The 17014-nt window shown below is 43.9% G+C and overlaps 1 protein-coding gene across 1 annotated transcript in view; it reads right to left on the bottom strand.

Moving 5' to 3' along the window:
- Positions 1–14981, bottom strand: part of FAM168B (family with sequence similarity 168 member B) — a 28338-nt gene extending 13357 nt beyond the window's left edge. Inside the window, exons 1-3 of the mRNA XM_030456398.1 lie at positions 14747–14981; positions 8178–8258; positions 985–1068 (exon numbers count right to left, since the gene is read on the bottom strand). Coding sequence (XP_030312258.1) covers positions 985–1068; positions 8178–8247 — 154 coding nt within the window. The 5' untranslated portion in view covers positions 8248–8258; positions 14747–14981. The remainder of the gene's footprint in view (positions 1–984; positions 1069–8177; positions 8259–14746) is intronic.
- Between the last annotated feature and the right edge of the window lie 2033 nt (positions 14982–17014).

Consider the following 17014-nt stretch of genomic DNA (forward strand, 5'->3'; position numbering starts at 1 on the left):
TTGTATCTTACAGGAATCTCCTGGTCTCCAGCAAAATCATAGAATCATAGAATTGGCTGGGTTGGAAGGGACCTCAGAGATCATCAAGACTAACCCTTGATCCACTACTGCTGCAGTTACTAGACCATGGCACTGAGTGCCACATCCAGTCTCTTTTTAAATGCTCATGTTACAAGCACTGAACTTGAATATTGCCAACAGACTTGCACAAAGTAAGCTCCCCAATTTCAGTTTATATTGAGTATATTATAGAGAATATATTTTCAATTTAATAGAGGTATGTTCCTGGTTTAAGGGGAAATTACATGCTACCAATTTCAGTTTTGTTTCAAGCATTAGAACATCAAAATCATCTTATGTTAGTGAAAGAAAATCTACATAAAAACAACCAGGCTGAGTGCTTTGGTTTCTCTTATGACTGTTCTTCACCTCCCTTTTCCTAGGCTTACATTTCTTTCCTCTTAAATGACAAGCATCCAAAAAAAGCCCTACCCAATATCCAGTATGGACAAAAGAGTTTTACCCAGAAACCAGGCTTTCCAAATAATTAGTCTGTGGAAGACAATTTTGCAGGCAGAAAGAAGGCAGGAAGCTGAACATGAAAGAGGTATGATTTAAGGAAAGGATGAAAAAGAATAATTTTAAAGACAACAGGAAAAAAAAAAAAAGGAAACTGGAAAAACAACCAGGAGGATGCAAAGCAAGAAGAATCAAAAAGGAAGCAGTGAAGGGAAACACAATGCAATCCTCAAGGATCAACCTGAAATAGAGAAACCAGATAAAACCAGATTTTCCTTTCTCTGAAGGTAAAAGCAGTGTGACTCCAATTTATACTCCATTTATCAGATGATTCCTTATGAGTCATATGCAAAGAAATGTAAAACTTATTCTACAGCACAAGAGTAACTGTAAGCCCCTACAGCTTGTCTGTTCTAAGAACTTCCCCCCTCCAGGTTTCTGCTTGGACATACCCAGCACACATACCTGTTTGGAAGGTAGGATTTGCTCCAGGATACATATTAGGGGAATAGGCAGGAGCAGCTGCTGCATAGCCCATTGGGAAGCCAGCTAGAAAAAAAATACATCCAAGTTATTTTCTAGACTGACTCTCCAGATCCCAAGTAAACATCCCAAGTAAACAAAGCAAAGCAATCTCAGGTAGTCCCATTTTTTTTTTTTCATTTGACAGAGGTTTGTTATTACACTCAGGTATCAAACAAACTCAGCAGTTTCAGGTATATGCACCTCCAACAAAAGGCAAAAAACAGGATTAGCAAAAGCTTCAGAGACTTGGAACATACAAAGTTTATTTAGGTTGTAGTAAGTGAAAGTGCTGAATTAATCATGGCCATTAATTCTTCCAAGAACTTATTTACATTATTCCAACTTGTAACACTGAGAAATGTCTGTATTTATAGAGACAAAGCTGCTATTACATTTTGTTAATAACATTTCAACTTCTCCAGATAAAAGACTTAATATTTACATATTCACTGCCAGGCTTAAAGCTGTTAAGTTTTAATCTGCTATTCAAATTTGAAGGGTTTCTATTTTGCTATAAATCTCAGAGTCCTTAACAATTACTCCTAAATTATGCTGAAAAATCAAAGTTAAAAATAACATACAATTTATAACAACTTTTCTGAGTGTAAATAGCTCTTAAGATGCAAATTCACAAGATACTAGTGAAAATCTTTAGTAGAGCTTTCCACATTACACAAATGGACTACTATTTTTTTGTTTTGTTTGTTTTGTTTTCAGCCCTCTGGTCTTTGTTCACAGGTTTAGTTCCCCAGTTGAACACTCTGAGCTGCTCAAGAAACAAGCTGTGGAAAATGTAACTATGACAGCATGAGTTTTAACTTGTACACAGAATTTTAATCCAGGTGAGAACATTTAGATATTGATTCCATGTCAAGGGAAACCCATCCAACCACCTCAAATAGGTATAATATAATAAAGCCAGCTATTAAATATAGAATCATAGAATCATAGAATCATAGAATAGGCTGGGTTGGAAGGGACCTCAGAGATCATCGAGTCCAACCCTTGATCAGCTACCGCCACAGTCACTAGACCATGGCACTGAGTGCCATATCGAGTCGCTTTTTAAATGTCTCCAGGGACGAAGAGTCCACCACCTCCCCAGGCAGTCCGTTCCAATGTCTGATCACCCTTTCCGTGAAAAAATTCTTTCTAATATCCAATCTGAACTTCCCCCGGCACAATTTAAGACCATGCCCTCTTGTCTTATTGAGAGTTGCCTGGGAAAAGAGACCAACCCCTGCCTGGCTCCATCCTCCTTTCAGGTAGTTGTAGAGAGCAATGAGGTCTCCCCTGAGCCTCCTCTTCCTCAGGCTGAACAGCCCCAGCTCCCTCAGCCTCTCCTCATAGGATCTGTGTTCGAGTCCCTTCACCAGCTTGGTTGCCCTCCTTTGGACCTGTTCAAGGACCTCAATATCCTTCTTGAACTGAGGGGCCCAAAACTGAACACAGTACTCAAGGTGTGGCCTTACCAGGGCTGAGTATAGGGGCAGAATCACCTCCTTGGACCTGCTGGTGACGCTGTTTCTGATACAGGCCAGGATGCCATTGGCCTTCTTGGCCACCTGGGCACACTGCTGGCTCATGTTCAGCTTCCTGTCAATCCAGACTCCCAGGTCCCTTTCTGCCTGGCTGCTCTCCAACCACTCTGTCCCCAGCTTGTAGCGCTGCATAGGGTTGTTGTGGCCAAAGTGGAGGACCCGGCACTTGGCCTTGTTGAAGCTCATCCCATTGGAGTCAGCCCATCTCTCCAGTCTGTCCAGGTCCCTCTGCAGAGCCCTCCTGCCTTCCAGCTGATCAACACTTCTCCCCAGCTTGGTGTCATTGGCAAACTTGCTGATGATGGACTCAATCCCCTCATCCAAGTCATCAATGAAGATATTGAACAGGACTGGGCCCAGCACTGATCCCTGGGGGACACCGCTGGTGACCGGCCGCCAACTGGAAGCAGCCCCATTCAGCACCACTCTCTGGGCCCGGCCCTCCAGCCAGTTCCTAACCCAGTGCAGAGTACGCTTGTCCAAGCTGTGGGCAGCCAGCTTTCTCAGGAGGATGCTGTGGGAGACGGTGTCGAAGGCCTTGCTGAAGTCCAGATAGACCACATCCACAGCCTTCCCCTCATCCACCAGGCGGGTCACCTGATCATAAAAGGAGATCAGGTTGGTCAGACAGGACCTGCCCTTCCTAAACCCATGCTGGCTGGGTCTGATCCCCTGTCCATCCTGCAGGTGCTGTGTGATTGCCCCCAGGATGATCTGCTCCATAACCCTGCCAGGCACTGAGGTCAGGCTGACGGGCCTGTAGTTTCCCGGGTCTTCCTTCTGGCCCTTCTTGTGGATTGGCGTGACATTCGCCAACTTCCAGTCATCTGGGATGTCCCCAGTGAGCCAGGACTTCTGGTAGATGATAGAGAGAGGCTTGGCGAGCTCTTCTGCCAACTCTCTCATCACCTTTGGATGGAGTTCATCTGGTCCCATAGACTTGTGGGGATCCAAGCAGCCCAGTAGATCACTGACAGTTTCCTTCTGGATTGCAGGGAGAGTGTTTAGATTCTTGTCTCCTATAGGCTCCAGAAGCCAGCTGTCATCAGGATAGCCCGTTTTACTGTTAAAAACTGAGGCAAAGAAAGTGTTAAATACCTCAGCCTTTTCTTCATCTTTGACAATTACATTCCCGTCCACGTCCATTAAAGAATGAATGTTTTCCTTGCCCCTCCTTTTGCTACTGATGTATCTGTAGAAGGACTTCTTGTTATCCTTCACAGAGGTGGCGAGATTTAGTTCAAGTTGTGCCTTTGTGTCTCTAATTTTTTTCCTACATAACTTAACTGTATTCCTGAATTCCTCTTGAGTAGATAACCCTTTTTTCCATAACCGGTAGGCCCTCTTCTTAATCCTAATTTCCTTCAAAGTCTCTCTGTTGAGCCAGAGTGGTCGTCTTCCCCGCCGGCTCGCCTTTCGGCACACCGGGATAGCCTGCTCCTGAGCTTTCAAAACTTGCTCTTTGAAGAATGTCCATCCCTCCTTGACCCCTTTGTTTTCAAGGGCTGTTTCCCAGGATATGCTCCGGACTAGTCTTCTGAAAAGGCCAAAATCTGCCCTCCGGAAGTCTAATGTAGAGGTTTTATTGACAACCCTCCTTGTGTCCCTGATTATTGAGAACTCTATTATTTCGTGATCACTAAGTCCCAGACGCCCTCCGACCACCACATCCCTCACCAGCCCCTCTCTGTTTGTAAAGAGTAGATCAAGTGGGGCTCCATCCCTGGTAGGCTCATTTACCAGCTGCATCAGGAAATTATCCTCAATACACTCTAGGAATCTCCTAGACTGCCTCCTCTCTGCTGTGTGGAATTCCCAGCAGATGTCCGGCAGGTTAAAGTCACCCACGAGAATAAGGGACGACGATTTTGAAACATGTGCCAGCTGCTTGTAGAAGAGTTCATCACCCTCATCCTCCTGGTTGGGTGGTCTGTAACAGACTCCCACTACAGTATCAGTCTTGTTGGCCTTCCCCCTGATTCTTACCCACAGGCACTCCACCTTATTATCACCTACTTCAATTTCTGTGGAGTCAAGAGACTCTCTAACATACAGGGCTACCCCTCCACCTCTTCTACCCTGTCTGTCCTTTCTGAAGAGCCTGTAGCCACCCATTGCAGCACTCCAGTCATGGGAGTCATCCCACCACGTTTCCGTGATAGCGACTACATCATATCTTTCCTGCTGCACGGTGGCTTCCAGCTCTTCCTGTTTGTTGCCCATGCTGCGTGCATTGGTGTACATGCATTTCAGCTGGGCTGCTGATTTGTCCCTTAACTTGTGCTGTCCACCCTTGGGCTCCTTTCCGGAGGACCTTGTTTCAACCCCTTCCCCCTTCGAACCTAGTTTAAAGCCCTCCTTATTAGACCCGCCAGCTTGTGGGCTAGAGTCCTTTTTCCCCTGTTAGATAGTTGCAGTCCAGCTGATATGCTGAAATTCATCCCATAGTCAAAAAACCCAAAGTTCTTCTGGTGGCACCAGTCCCTTAGCCACCTATTGATGAGATATGTTTTCCTGCTCCTCTCCTCATTCATCTGCTCTAATGCAGGGACTGAGGTGAACACCACCTGTGCTCCTGATCCACCAACTAATCGACCCAGGGCCTTGAAGTCCTTTTTAATTGCCCTAGTATTTCTTCCATTGATATCGTCACTGCCAGCCTGGACTACCAGCAGTGGGTAATAATCTGAGGGTCGAATTAGTTGAGGGAGTCTCTTAGTAATGTCCCTCACCCGGGCGCCAGGAAGGCAGCATACCTCTCTGTGGGATGGGTCTGGTCGACATATAGGTCCCTCAGTTCCCCTCAGAAGGGAGTCACCAACTACGACTACCCTTCTTCTTTTCTTTGTGGGTGAAGTTTTAATCAGGCTGCTAGACAGGGGGTGAACAGGAGACCTTCTGGACAGATCGTCCTCTTGTCCGTCCTCCTCTTGATCCTCTGGGTCTAGGGCCTCATATCTGTTCTCTATGGGCACCTGGGGGGATGGTGGGGGTTGGGGGAGAATTCTTTTGCCTTTCCGGTGGGGGATCTGTTTCCATTCTCCCCTATCCACCTGGTCCGTATCAGCTGCCTGATAGGAGGGGCAGGGCTTTACCGTATCCTGTTGCATTTCTAATGCAGTCGAAAGGGTGTGACTCCACCAGTCAATTTCCCTTTCGCTATCCCTAATACTTCTCAGTCTCTCCACCTCCTCCTTAAGCTCTGCCACCATGCTCAGCAAGTCATTGACCTGCTCGCATCTTACACAGGGCTTATTTTCACTGTCCGCGGGTGCTAAGACGAGGCTTAAACATTCGGCACATCCAGAGACTTGAACGGCTACATCTATTTTTTTGTTCCTCTTAAGGGATTCTGTCTGTATGGACACATTCTTCTTCTTGACAGCAACAGTTTTTGCTTTTTTGGAGACCATCCTGCTCGCTCTGCCTACGCGAACTGCCTCGCTAACTGCTGCTTCACTTTCCTGTTTGCCTGCTCCTGTTCGCCGCGCTCCGGGTCGCTGGCGCTCCCGGAAACCTCTTAAATACCTTGTCTCCGGTGTGGGGGCCGCGCCCTTCACAGCCCTTAACAGCTGATTGGCCTCACCAAAGACCCTCCAGCTGAAAGTTGGGCAGCAGCAGTAGCAGGCTCCCAGCAGCCTTATGAAGCTCTCTAGCTGACTCAGGCTCTTAAATACCTTGTCTCCGGTGTGGAGACAATATGCAGCAACTTCAGAATTTAAGTGCCTTTAAATAATACATTCTTCCTAGCAATATGTTCATTACTTTCTACTACCATACAACCTGGGTAAATTCAGTTATTCTGAACTGAGAACCTGGACCTTTCTAAAAAACACAAGGGAGACTTAGTCATGTAACAGTCTTTAAAAAAATCCTAAAATGCAAACACCCTTTGGACATCAGAGAACATGCTTTGTGTTTATTAAATAATCTTTAAGCCTGAACCAGGGAACAAACCTGTACCTTTCTAGTTAGGAGTGGAAAAGACAGGAGAATTAGTCATGCAATAGTTTTTTAAAAAAATCCTAAAATGCAAACACCCTTTGGACATCAGAGATCATGCTTTGTGTTTACTGAATGATCTTTAAGCCTGAACCAGGGAGCTCAGCAAACTATCCTTAACAGTACAGCATTATAGAACTTATTAAGTTGAATTTAAGTCAGCTGTGTAAACTGATTGGCTGCTTTAAGGAAGAATTCTGAGTTATCAACTTGTTACATGACATTTAATGCACTTCTGCAATAATTCTAGTTCGATTATGTATTTTAGTTAAGCTAATTTACATCCCAGTGAAGTCTGGCAAATGTACAGCACTTGCATCATTCAACATGTAGTCCAGTATGTGTAACAGCTGCATAAAAAGTAAGAAGTTGTAGGGTTGTTTGAACTGGAATTTATCAATCTACAACAGTGCTGAAGATTTAAGTCACTTCCTAACTAAATTTAAGTAACCCTTAGATCCATGTGTAAATGGTACCAAGTACAAATGAAATCCTGGTTAATATAAATCTGTGTTTAGAAAATGAACAGAGATAAACAAAGTTCTATTTACACAATGCAGAAAAATCTTTATCTAAACCAAAAGAAAACCTTGAAAAAGCAGTGTGGCATGAGTACAGAAATACCCGTACTGTAGCTGATACTAATTAGTAAACCTCTGCTGCTTGCCTTCCTATAAAATGATTGTAGGTCATATAGATAAGACAGTTATGAAGAATAAAAACATCCAGCAGGACTGGCAGTTGCACAGCATTGGCTTTACAATTTATTACTGCACCATTTCAGTTATTCAGGACTTAAAAGGACTGCAATAGTTTGGTTTTTTCCTTTATAAATACTGTCAAAATCAAGAAAGGTACAGTAGTTTGAGGAAAAAACATAAAATAACTGAAAAGTAAAAAAGAGCCAGCAACTCCAGTACACTCCCTAAACTGAGAAACAAATTTAAAACCTAAAAATACCAGTGGGAAAGTCTACTCCAGCTATGAAGAATATCAACAGCACAGAATGGTTTCTTGTTCCCAACACAGCCACCAACTAAATCACCAGACTCAATGTATAAGTAAAAAAAGCTTAAGTGGTTATGATACATAAAACCTGAGCTGAAAAGACCCTCCAGCCTCTCCCAGGACTGAAAAATACCCTTACCCTATAGATACCAGAAACCTAGACACACTGCTTGAGAGGCCTCAGAGGCACCAGCCCTTCTCTTTGGCTTTCCTAGAAAGTTCTGTCCAAATACAATTTAATGCCTTATCCAGCTCCTGAATTAAATATAAATGAAGCATTTTTAACACATGCATTAGAAGATGAGGAGAGAAAAAACCCTGAAGGAGGCTGACTCCTCTTGGAGGGTGTAATTATTAGAGCTCCTAAAATAAGCTGCTTTGGAAGAGATACTGAATTTAGCAATATTACAGTACAATTAACATGGCTCTTGAAATGCCATTTTTTAAGTTTAAAAAACCCCAAAGACATCCAAATCCCAAAACAATTACTATACAGGAAAGCCAGTCATAAGTGACTATTTCTTCTTGATTACTAACAAAAATCAGTATAAGTGAAACTCATTTAAAAACCCAGTTACTTACCTGGATAACCAATTCCTTTGGCATTTGCATAGGGAACCCCAGAAGATCCAGGGCTATACACAGGATTCATGATTCCAGTAACTGAACGAGAAAAAAAGAACAAAATATTTATTTGAGTTTAGGGAAAGCTTGAAATCTCAGCAACTAAAACGAAATTGGAAGTGGGGGAAAGCCTAAAGGAAGAAAAACTAAAAGGAAAAAGCAGCAATTCCACCGCTCATTGACATAAAAACAGTAGATACAAACAAGAGAGTCAATGAAGTAGTAAGTTTCAAAGCATCACAACCCTAAGTCACCCAGATAATGTCTCAGGAAACAAACTTTCTCAGTATTTCCATCCCCAAGAGCTCCCCCATGGCACACACAAATCTATTCCCCACAGCACAAGTCCCCAAGTGTTGGACTTTCCCCCCTCCCCCTGCCATCTACCAACCACTTATCACCATTCATCAAGCTTGGTTTCTTCTAATTTCTTTCCTGAAGCATTCATCCAAGAGATGCAAATATTTATTTCTATTACTACTGACATCTCAAGCCTGGAATTCCAGTCCTTAAGCAGCATTAAATTCCCCATCAGCAATCCAAGTACTACAGAAGCAAATGCTTCCTTTAAAAGTTCCCTTGCTGCTAAGTTCTTCAGGGCCTTACAGTTGGGTCCAGTAACTTCTGAATTATTCTCACACCAAAAGGAACATCCAGCAGGAACAAAACCAACTGCCCCAGTTTTACAAAGATCTTGTACACAAACACTAAGGAAAAGCAAATGCCATTTAAGATGCTGTTTAGATTTTTTTAGTGCTCTCAGGAACAGACATCCCTGCAGCACAGCTTGCAAGCAAGCCCACTATGTGTCTCTTACAAGAGTACTGTTTGTACTTCTGTAATATTTTAGAAAAAAAAAAATTCCTCTATTTTAACACAAACTTCAATCATCTGATTTTCTCCATCTTCACAGATTTACCACTGCTCTTTCTGCAAGTGCCCATTTTTTAATGCAAACAGCCTCCAGTGGCAAGCCAGGAGGGGACACTGTGAAACCAAATCTTCTTATTAACTGCTGATATAGATTTGAGTCACTGCCTCTGCTACATCTGGAGATGCTGTCATAATTAAATGAACACAGCTTGCCAAAATTTTGTAAATGAAGTTTATAAAGCAAGAAAGGGTCACAATTACACATTCACTATTTAGTGACACAGGAAGCTTTTTAGTTCATATGCATAGCTGCACTGTATAAATGCTATATAAATGACTGTATAAAGCACAGTTTGGTTTTTAAAGTAAAACAAAACCAAATTCTGTGCAAAGTGTTTTAACAGCACCTGGTACACGAAAGCAAAATAAACACTTGTGCAGATTTAGGAAATCAGCAAGTAAATGCTGTCAGAAAGTTTACAATCAGGCTTCTCAAAAATGCTCATAACTCACTTGAAGAGAGTGACATGACTGCCCAGTTTCTTGGATTCACCCTCCTCCCACTCAACAATAATTTTATTTTTCCCAGCACCATACTTGACTACTTATCAAGACAACAGATTTCCACTACAAATGAGATAAAACCCCACCTGCCATTTGCACTGTACAAGGGAAGTTCCACAGAGCAGCAGGTTTTACTCACTTGACCAAGATCAAAAAAAGGAGTTTGACACACACATCTCTGGAGATGTTCTGGTGCACCATAACCAACAGGCCATGTTTTGCTGGATTAGTATTTCACTGCTGAAAAACTTCTTTTTTCCCCCTACTTTCTTCTGGATGTCCTCCTTTCTAAATAAGGAGTACCATCTACTGAAAACTTTCAGTACATTCCCTTGACCTTTCCCTGGATTTCCTTCTCACTCACATCTCTGCTTGTCTTCCAGTGTTGTTTTTGTCCCATTTTGTCTCTAAACTTACCAAATCTCTAAGAGGCTCCAGTTTCATTTAGCCTCAGCATTTCATAAAAGTCTTAAAGGAGGTGAATACCATCCCACTCAAATGCAAACACCATTCTCCCACACCCCCATATACCTCCGAACATGCTGCTATTCCTTGCAGCCTCTACAGAAATTAGGAGAAAGAAGATCCTGCACAACCTTCTCACCATTCTGAATGAAAACCAGCAAGAGCACTCCACAAATACTCACATTCTGCAAAAAAAATAATCCCATTCAATAATCAGAAGCATAAGTGGCTGTGGAAGAACACAGATGACTTAAAACAGAAGCCAACAAGGTGCAGAAAATTAAGGTACAGACAAAAGAAAAGGTCAGACAATCCATCAGATCTGAGCTCAAAAGAAAGCAGAGATTAAGAGAAACTGCACTTCAGTAAGGAAAAGAAAAACACAAACCCCCAAACATAAGGCACTGGGAACCTGCAAGAAACAATGTCAGCTTCCACTTCCAATACATCCACCCTTATGCACAAACGTAAATGCAACTTGGGTTCAACAGGTATCAACTTTTCAGCAACTCAAATGGAACTGGAAATGGGGGAAATTTTTACACTCCTGTTTTCACGACTGAAATAAGAGCTCCACCATTCTAAAAACACTGCTTACAGTTTTCATAAAGCAGACACAACTGCAGATCACTTTTAATTAAAAATAATTATTTTCAGGTTTTCTCTGAAGGACCCAATATGTGTAAGTATAATTATGTAGTATTACCCAGTGGCTGTAATCATCCATTCTTACTGTAATTTTACTTGGAAGAGCATCTGATACATTGAAATATGGAACCTTGCAGTCCACTTCCCTCTAACACTTCAAGTCCACATCAAACACTTAAAAAAGTAGTATAAAGTGAACCCCCAAAAATCATGGCTTTCAACCATTTTGTTGGCATCCCCTCCAAAGCATTCTCATGGTAATGTGTATTTTACTAAGTGTCTACTGTGCATCATCTGTATATAAATTGCAGAGAGCCAACTGAATACAAATTACAGGCAACAAATCCTTGAAGCTACAAAGGTAATAATGATATTTTTGCTCCAATTAAAGACTATTCAGGCATGCTGGGGAAGCACAAATGCTTCACCTTTCTTTCTTGCCAAAGCCAAACAATCCAACTCAGTTTTCATCAAGTCTGTTAAAGCTCATCTTGGGACAGATCCCAAGACAATCATCCTCCTCTTAAATCCACCTTTCAGGAAATGGAGCACAAAGGCAAGAGTGCTGCTAATGCTGAAGCCCTAGCACTCCAAATTAGATATGCTTTTTGCACACAACTTTTTCTGCTCCACTCAGAATAAGCACATTCCTTGAAAAAATTCTGCCTTTAAAAATAATTTTTCATAATTACTCAAAATAATTATTTTTTAAAAATAATTTTTCAATAATTTTGCACAGACCAGTGCAAAAAGTGGGAAACAAACTGCACGTTCCTCTGCAACAGATATTCACTTCCTAGATTCTTCCAAAGTTGTGTAGAAACACTATCAGAACAATAAATATTACTTTGAGCTATTTTATGACAATTCCATGGCTGGAGTTGGGAAAGAATCTGTCTTAACTTAATGCCTTGGACTATAGCAGCCTACTGTGCTTCTCTAATGGCTTCATGGAACTCAAGCAGACTGACACTAAATCATTATAATATTTAACTAATAATCTAATGGGAGGTGTCCCTGGCCATGGCAGGGGGCTTGGAATTGGGTGATCTTAAAAGTCCCTTCCAATCCTGAAAATTCCACGGTTTTATGATATTTTTTTTTAAACATCTACTCTGGAATCCTCTTGGAATGCTGTTTACTATGCAACTGTACAAACAACCCAGTTTCTACTAACATACAACTCCTTAAGTTAATTACCATCTTAGTAATGGTAACACTTCACCCGTTTGATTTCCAGTCATAATTTTCAGTGATATAGTGAAAAAGTAAAATACAATTCCTAAAAGTCTGATAATTTGTAATAATGATAATAATAAAAAATTTCCGCTGACAATTATCAAAGAAAAATAGTTCAGGACACATCTGTTGTTCAAATATCTGCCAATGATTATATTCTGACATAACTTTAACCACCAAAATAGGCCCTCTGATGCACATACCCAGCAAAGTAACAGGCACTTCTGTGACAATCACTTTAAAAAAAAAACAACACTTTAAAAAACCCCACTTGCCACATCACACTGGTATTTGCAGACAGAGCAGGCTTCATTTCTTCCATTCATCCAAGATTTCAATAAAGGTCACTGAATTTTACCAGGAAGCAAGTGTCACCCCTTGGCCTAAACAGGGCACAGGTTTATGGCAGTCCGTAACTCTCCCACTTTTGGGAATCCATCCCAAAATGGATGTGTGCTGGGACACAACTGGCACTTTTAACCTCTCAGTCAGCTGAAGTAATTTGGGGTTTTGCTGGAGCATTTTGAGCAGAGATTTGCTCCATTTTCTTCCTGCCAGCTTGAAGCACCAGATGCCTGAGACAACCCCAGTCCCAAAGCAAGGAAGGCTTTGGGACTGGACCCTGGCAGTACAGACTAAGGCTGCAGAACCACAGCCTGGAAAAGGACAATTAACAACTTTGCCTCAAGTTTTTTACACAAAGCAAAACATAAAGCTGGAAACACCCTTCACATCCAAGCCTTCCTCCACTGCTCCAGTGGCAAGATGCTCATCATAAAACAGGAAGAATGGGAGGCACCTGTAATCAAGCTTCAATATTCTGTCTGTGTGCAATTTATGACTAAAAATGAACAAAGCAGTTTAAACTCTGGGAGCTTTTCTGATGGATGGAATTCTCATCTGCAAGCCTACAGTATCAAACACTTTGTTACTACATTTTATGTTGAATACCAGATTTTTAATACTCACACAGTACCATTAAGGAGAGAGACCCTGGCTATATATTAAAGATTCAACAGATGTAGTCATGTCATTCACAGAAAACAAACCCTATACCAGAATTTTCATCCTAAAATCCTGCTCATGAACCAACTTCATTTGTACATTAGTGGCATTGTTCTATTATCCAAAAAATCCTTGTAGGAAAAGTTTTTTTCTTCCAAGAAAGCCACTACCTACAGAAAGATTAAGCCTGAAGCTTACAATTTCTCTTGCTGCTCTTGCACAAGGGGTTCAAGTTGTCAGCTCCAACCCTTGCATCTCCTGCATACCTTTGAGGTTGTGAGTAACCTTCTTATTACCTCCTCTCATTTAAGTGTCCTACAGGCTTGTCTATTGCCAAATCAACTATCAAACAAACAAATTTTTTTTTAAGAATTAAGTTTCACTACATGAGAAGGCACTCAATGTTTTTGTTAAATTCTGAAACTGCTTCTGGGTAAATTTTGCATCCTACAAAGCATTTTTTCATTATTTTTCACTTCATTCCATATTCCTTTCAGAAATAAGATGAAGCTGTCAGTTTTGTTTTTCTTCAAATTGACAGAACCTCTAAGAGCCTCTTAAACCCTCTTAGTTTTTAAGCTGAAAGTTAAAGTGCATAATTAGTACCACAAAAAGTATAGGTTGGGAATTTTTGCATCATATGAGCACAGAAGTTATGGCACAATTAACCTTCTAACAGTGAAATTGTATTACAGCAGACATAAAGTCTAGTCAAATTAGGTAGCCTGAACACACTTAAGAACAAATTAAGTCCAGGTCTTCTCCTGCTGAGAGCTGCACACATCCCCTTACTTAAAAACTCATTCTACACATTTTTTTCAAAGCACAGATTTCACCATTTGGCTCCAAATGCTCCAGGAAAGCCCAGCCTGTGCCAGGTCTTTTATCTTTCCCTCTCACCCTGCTTCTGGAAGCCACACACGACTAAAATCTTACTCCTTCCTCCAGCTCACAGATAGAAAGGTAGCAGGGCAGATCCTACACGCAGTCCTTTGTATGCAGTTGGAGGCTGCCGATACCATTTATTTAAATAAAAAACAACAAATTGGCTGGTACCCTCCTGACGCTCTCCTCGATGTTCCTCAAGTTATCACCTGGACAAGCCTCAGCCTACAGCAACAAACCAGCAGTAAAAACGCCTCATTCAACACCAACACCGCAAAGGCAACCCGCACCCTCAGCAGCCCCAAAACGCAGAAGGGGCCGAGGCGGGACCCAGAGGGGGGTAATAATTCCCCCCTCAGGGCAAATTCCCCCGTCACAGGGCCCCTGCAGGCACCTGTTCCCGAGCACCCTGCGGGGCCCCGCACGGCGCTGCAGGTTCAGGGCCTGCCGGGGAGCGAGGCCCCGCTGCCCGCCGCTCGGCACCTCCCGCAGCGCTCCCCGCGCCAGGGCCTGGAACCCGACCCGCACCCTCCCCGACACCCAGGATGGCGCCGCCTCGGCTCCCCCCGACCCCCCCTCACCGAGGAAGGGTGGCCCCGAATCGCCGAAGGGGCCCTGAAAGCGGCGCGGTGCGGCCCGCCCGAGAGGCCGGCGGCGCAGGCCGCGGCTGAGGCGCCTGGGGCCCGGGGCTCCCTTACATAACGGGCCCCGGCGCGGCGGGGAAGAGGAGGAGGAGGAGGAGGAGGAGGAGGAGGAGGAGGAGGAGGAGGAGGAGGCGGCGGCGGCGGCGGCGGCTCCCGGCAAAGCGAGGCCACCCGCGGAGCGGCCTCCGAGCGCCTCGCACTCACCGCGCTGCGGAGCTTCGTGGTTGCGGCGAGGCCGTCCCGGGGGTGCCTGGATGCGGGCGGAGGGAAGCGGAGGACGGGAAGGAGTATCCGGGCGGGAAGGTCCGGACTGTGAGGGACGGGAGGGCAGCGACCGCCGGGCGACTCCGGCTCCTCCGCGCCGGCCGCACCGAAGGAACAACTGCGCAGCGACCCAAGCGCAGGCGTCACTTCCGCGGAGGAGGGGGGTGTAGGGGGGCGGGATGCGCGTACCTTGCTCCGGAGGAGGCGGAAGCCGCCGTCACATGCGCGGAAGTCCCGCAGGGCGCTGAGGGAGAGCGGGAGGGACCCGGGCAGGGATCTGCCCCTCCCCCCCCCCCTCCTCCTCCTGGTTCTGATGGTGGGTGGGAGGCAGCCCCGCAACTCCGAGGCCTGAGCGGGCCCGTGGAGGTTTTGATCCTCAGGGAAAACGTTCTTCTGGCAGTAAAAACAAATTGGGGATTAATTTTTCCGATCGAGCACTAAATACCCGGCGAGGAGAGAGCAAGGTGTGTGTGTGTGTGTGTGTGGTAAATGAACTTGGCAGTGAGCGAAGCGGCCGTGCTGGTCCCTAAAAAACAAAAGAGCTGAAGCTGCGTGTGCCAAAGGCCCAGGGCCAGACAATGCCCAGCTCTGTTCAACAACTGCAAGGGAAACGTAACTTTGGGAGCATCTGGAGGCAGCCTGAACAGAGAGGATTTGTCTAGAAAAGCCTCCAAACAAACCGGGAGCCTTGGTGACTGTGACTGACGCTGGCAAAGCTCGGGCAGCCTTTGTTAATTGGGTTTTAATAAGTGCCCCTGGGCTGCACAGAACACAAAACCCATCCCTGGTAGGGACACTGTCCCAGAGGTAGGATCTGGTGAGCTCAGGGATGTATCTGTGCTCCAGGGGTATCCTCAACAGCAGAATGTCCCTGCTCCTGGGACAAACTACAGATAAACCAGCAGCTCCTGGGATCCCAAAGGGATGACAATAAAAGATCCCAGATCAGCTTTTTCCTAAAAAAGTTCTGGAGTACAACAGGTTCAACCCTGGCCAGTACACATCCACAGCTGACCTTACAGGGCACAGCTCAGAAACCTCAGGTTCCCCTAAAACTCCCCTTCCCTAGGGATATGCAATCCCATTAAACCCCTCTGCTGTTATCCCCCCTGTTTATTATGATTAAAATTATTATCGTTGTTATTATTAATAAAAAACATGAAGTGGGATTGCTATTTCTGCATTCTGCAGACTATGTCTACATGGTCAGTTTAATCTTGTTTTTTAATAAGTGCCCCTGGGCTGCACAGAACACAAAACCTGTCCCTGGTAGGGACACTGTCCCAGAGGTAGGATCTGGTGAGCTCAGGGATGTGTCTGTGCTCCAGGGCTATTCTGAGCAGCAGAATGTCCCTGCTCCTGGGACAAACTACGGATAAACCAGAAACTCCTGGGATCCCAAAGGGATGACAGTAAAAGATACCAGATCAGCTTTTTCCTAAAAAAGTTCTGGAGTACAACAGGTTCAACCCTGGCCAGTACACATCCACAGCTGACCTTACAGGGCACAGCTCAGAAACCTCAGGTTCCCCTAAAATTCCCCTTCCCATTAAACCCCTCTGCTGTTATCCCCCTGTTTATTATGATTAAAATTATTATTGTTGTTATTATTAATAAAAACCATGAAGTGGGATTTCTATTTCTGCATTCTGCAAACTATGTCTACATGGTCAGTTTAAACTTATGGTGTGACACCATACACCAGGGTGGAAAATATTTCAGACAAACCAAAAAAAATCTACTACCAAAGAGATGACAAAGCAATAATCTGAACTCTTACACACTGGGAATACATATATAAAATAATCCCTACCATATATTAGCTATATGTCAGTTTTATAGTGTGCAACTCTGATCAACCAGTGAAATACAAACGTTCTAAAAACTAAAAAACCTGAAGACCATCTGATATTTTTGTTGAGTGCCAGAGTTTCAGCAGTAAGATATAGAAGTGATAGTGTCCTCTGTGGGACAACTGGAAGTTGATCCCATTTCTGACATTTATCCCCTTTTCTAATTATCCCCATCTTGCTGCAGATGCTTTCCAGAAACGTGAACTGACATTCATCAATTGTGCTGGTCAGAGAGGAACACAAGAAATGGAGACTTGGTGCACTGACATAATTACAAAAAGAATTAATAATAATTAATACCTAGCCAGGAATGAGTACACTGGTGACTGAGAAACAGTCTCCAGCACTACAATGC

This window comes from Calypte anna, chromosome 9 (genome assembly GCF_003957555.1).
Source record: "Calypte anna isolate BGI_N300 chromosome 9, bCalAnn1_v1.p, whole genome shotgun sequence".
NCBI lineage: Eukaryota > Metazoa > Chordata > Aves > Apodiformes > Trochilidae > Calypte > Calypte anna.